Below are 4,111 nucleotides of genomic sequence, written 5' to 3'. Positions count from 1 at the left end.
CACCTGACATATTGCTGATCCAGACATGCTCGTCTTTTGTGGCAGCCTTTGTACCAATATCACAATATGTAATAAACAACTGGAGGAAAAATTGAGATATAAGTGCACCCCACTAAAAAGGACTAACAACCTAATTTTGGACATAACATAAGGGATGTGTTTGGACAAAAGACCATGCTTTGTCCAGTACAACCATTGGCAAATAACAAGAAATGCACACTATGAATTTGCTGCCGCGCTTGTCCAGTACACATTAGCAAATAACAAGAAATGCACATTATGCACAGCGCGCAGAATAGCATGAAAAGCTAAGAAGTAGGATAAGGAAAATCAGATAACAAAGTTCAAGACTCGTTATAATTCAGTAGGCAAAGTCAACACAAGGTGACACACCTGATTAGGACGTAGGTAGAGAAAATAACAATACTTGGTGAATAGTGAGATCACTGTAGTTTTTAGCTCTTGGATTGCTCCTGCAGATTATATCAAACTTGAGTGAAATCGAGCTTAAGCAATTAGAAGTGCCTAACTGAACTAACTTCCGACAGAAAAACATCAGAAATTCAGTGATGTAAGTATTCTTATTTGTCATGCAATGACCTAAAAAAAAGAATTATGTTCATTTGTATTGAGTTTGAGCATGCTTAAACACATAGAAAGTGAATAGCAAATTATATTGTCCGAAACTGATCTTGCTGGAGAGGATTATATTAGCAGCAACTGCTTAGTTCTAACAAAATATGGTTCGTCTATTTACTTAGATAGTGGTCCACTTATTCACCTTCAATGTTTTGGCGTGATGGTGTTGATTCCCTTTCCACTCTGCTCGTAATCTCAGCAGGGCTTGGAATTTCCAATTTGTTAGTGCTTGAAGGGCAACCATAGGCGTTTCCGTTCAACATGGACACCCTGCCATTACATATAAGTTAATTAAAGCATCTAATTAATTGACAGATTCTTGCTCATGGTCGACGAATAACAATCAAACCAAGAATGCATGGCGCTTAATTCTCACTAACTAATAATTCGTGCATATGGAAAAAGTCATGCACACCCTTAATCTAATAAATTGGCTCAAGTAAGCACCCCTCCTCCCCGCAAGTCCATGTTCTCTACTTCAACATGCCCTCCCACCCATCTCGCTACTTATCCTAATTCCAACATCATCAGTGGCCACCGTGTTCATCTGATCACTATGTTTAGATTTTTAGATTTTTGTAGTTATTTTTTGAAACAATTTATTCCGTCATTGTCATTTTTGAAACAAAGACATTTGTTTCTGAGTTGTAATTAGCTACGCATGCTTTTTCATGCCTTCCATAAGAAAAGTACACTTTAACTACCCTATTCCAAAACAAAGTTGCAAGCATAACAAAAGAGCCCAAAATTTTCCGCAGAGAATAAATAAACACCAATCTATTTCATCTTTTTCTTTTTATTAAACCACCCCCATCAACCTGCAGTTCTATTTGATTGAACCAACTGCACTCTTGTTTTTCATGCAGGTCTCCTCTTATAACTATTAAAAATAAAATATCTTATTGAATACTGAGTAAACTCCTGTTTGATGGAACATATTACCTATAACTGACAATATATAAGTATTCTAAGTATCACGACTATATAAAAGAAAAGGCATGAATAACTATAAGGGTGCAGTTTACAGCCTGAAAAAAGTATGCATGAATAACTTTAAAGGTGCTTACAGCCTGAAAAATGTATAACTTTTGGATGTAAAACATGAATCATTTTCTACCTAACTGCAGATGAATCTTCAGATGTACCTACAAAATACAATAGTACAATCTTGTGAGTTGACAAGAACGCACTGCTTAAGGGCAATGAGCATACATCTAAGCACTGTGGGTGCTCTTACATGCTGCCTACTCGTTTATGATAACTACAAAAAGGGCCTCTCGGGCAACAACATTGAGCATTAGTATTGTCACGGACATGACACAATCACACGCTAAGGCAACGGAGTTAAGCATTACTACTCGTAAATAGTGTGATATGACAATCATAAGATAACTCCGCTCAATCATTAGCACAAACACTTTGCACTCACCACTTCACCAGCTACACAGCCGCCTGGTACGATACGTCAATTGCTGCCGCAAGATGTGCCGCCGCTGGGTGCGCTGACACTCCCTTTGGCTATGGGACGGGAGGAATATCATCGATGCTCCTCCTCCCTGCTCTCCCCGACTGGGCCTCCCAAATCAGCTGCAGCCAATCCCTTCTTCCGGAGCCGTCGCTGGGGCTCACCTTCTGAATCGATGCGTCAATGCATGGACTGTCAGAGTACGGCAGCAATGGCAGCGCCAAGAAAGATGTCTCAATGCGGATGCTGGGTTGCACGGGAGTTCATTGTGCCGGTGTGATGGCACTACCCGTGGCAGGACACATCCCTTGAAGCTGAGTATCGAGGCGGGCGTTTTCGTTGTGGCGCCTTGGACCTCGAGGCAGGCGAGGTTGCAGTTGGCCCTCCGGCCGTCAATCACCGGGTACGGACCCAAGCACGCCCTAATGGCCGCCTCCGCTTCCTGGAACGTAACATGCCAAGCATCCATCCAGGCATAGCATCAACTAACGGGGCTGAATTAAGCAAGAAAATTAACTACAGGAAGATCAATCGATGATGAGGGGAGGAGAGAATTGTTTGGGCGGTACTCACGAATCCGCCGCCCTTGGATCTTCCAGTGCCCTTGTCTGCGATGACAACCTTGAGGATCTCGCCGAAGCGCGAAGTGGCCGCACACGTCCTCCTTGCTCCAACTCTTTCACACCAGACCCTGTAGAAAGGGAACCATTCTCTTCGTAGCATGCAAGGATGCGAGGGATTGATAGATGGAGAAGACAAGGAATCGAGCCATCAAGGGACGCAGAATACTCGAGGGATCAAGGGATGGTTCAAACCTATCAGGCCGGCTCCTCGGCGGCGGCAGTGCGTGAGGCCGCAGAGGTGAGGCCGGCGTTGGCTGTGACGGCGTCGGCCAGGGCCGCCCGGGCCACAGAGGAGTCACCGGAGTCGAAGGGATGAGGTCAAGGTCGGACGAGGAGAGGACGACGGCGACCACACTTTGTCTAGTACAATGCGACCACGCCCTTGGGGATCCGCGGCGGCAGCGTGCAGCGTCTCTGGTGATTCGCGACGGCGGTGGCGTGCGGCGTCCCTGGGGATTCGCGGCGGCGGCGACGGTGTGCGGCGACCTAGGATTCGGCGGCGGATGCCGCAGTGGTGGCGGGGAACCCTAGACAAGGGAGGTAGAGGGAGAGGGAGGAGTGATGGTACGGGGGCAAATTGGGTTTCGTTTCGTGGGACGGGCCTCTGGTTTTGGTTGGTTTTTTTGAAACCGTGAGGTGGGAGGATGACAAAAAAAAACAGCGAAAATAAACCATGAAGACTATTCACCAAGTCGTCCATTAAGAGTAGAGATATGAGGCAGGTCGAAAATAATTCTGCGCAAACTTTTTTTTTTTTTTTGCATTACTCAACTCATGGTGTCCATACATTGAGCAATAGCTGGCTCAACAGCAACATCTGGACCAGAACCAACCCAAGTCATGCTTTGTCCTTCTAATTTAGCAAATCTAGCTAAGCAGTCGCTAACTTTATTTTAAGAGCGATTTACATGAGTAATACAAGAACCACGAATCCCCAAAACATACTTGATCACCTTAACTATCCAAGCATAAATAGATTTGTCCAAATCCCTCGATTGGATCAGTTTGACTGCAAGAATAGAGTCCATCTCCACAATGATAGGTAAGTCACTCCTCTTAAGTGCAGATGATAGCCCTTCCATGCACGCACGCAGTTCAGTTGATGAAAGAAAGGGCGTTTTTCTTCTCTGCTTCTTCATTCGCTCAATTTCCTTTTTTTCACCTTTTTATTAAAAAAACTAAAAACATTTATTTAAAAATAATAATTTCCTTAAAATTTTGAAATGTTCAAAGTGAAATAGAAAACTATAAACATTGTGTAAAAAATTATCACCCGCTGCTTAGCTTGATTTGCAGGTATGAGGCAGGGAACGCCATACATTTGGCCGGCCTTCGTTTTTCTTCTCTGCTTCTTCATTCGCTCCATTTTATTTACATTTAAAAA

The 4,111-nt window shown here is 43.9% G+C and overlaps 1 protein-coding gene across 1 annotated transcript; it reads right to left on the bottom strand.

The window, feature by feature from the left end:
* Positions 1 to 2,075: 2,075 nt before the first annotated feature.
* LOC123090445 (uncharacterized) lies at positions 2,076 to 3,809 on the bottom strand. Its single transcript, XM_044511742.1, has 4 exons — positions 3,681 to 3,809; positions 2,920 to 3,254; positions 2,678 to 2,795; positions 2,076 to 2,546 (listed from the first exon to the last, which is right to left on the bottom strand). Exons 1-4 carry the CDS (start codon positions 3,807 to 3,809, stop codon positions 2,265 to 2,267), a joined length of 864 nt encoding a protein of 287 aa, XP_044367677.1. The 3' UTR covers positions 2,076 to 2,264.
* Positions 3,810 to 4,111: the final 302 nt, after the last annotated feature.

Source organism: Triticum aestivum, chromosome 4B, assembly GCF_018294505.1.
Source record: "Triticum aestivum cultivar Chinese Spring chromosome 4B, IWGSC CS RefSeq v2.1, whole genome shotgun sequence".
In the NCBI taxonomy this organism is placed as follows: Eukaryota; Viridiplantae; Streptophyta; class Magnoliopsida; order Poales; family Poaceae; genus Triticum; species Triticum aestivum.
The sequence above is the reverse complement of the archived record's forward strand: the minus strand, read 5'-3'. Positions and strand labels throughout refer to the sequence as shown.

What these genes read in the sequence shown, in the direction of transcription:
- LOC123090445 (XM_044511742.1), bottom strand. Translation starts at nt 3,809, where the DNA reads ATGGAAGGGCTATCATCTGCACTTAAGAGGAGTGACTTACCTATCATT. An exon ending in TTTATGCTTGGATAGTTAAG is followed by an intron (nt 3,255 to 3,680) that starts GTGATCAAGTAT and finishes TCCCTTGTCTAG; the next exon opens with GGTTCCCCGCCACCACTGCG. An exon ending in GATCCAAGGGCGGCGGATTC is followed by an intron (nt 2,547 to 2,677) that starts GTGAGTACCGCC and finishes GTTACGTTCCAG; the next exon opens with GAAGCGGAGGCGGCCATTAG.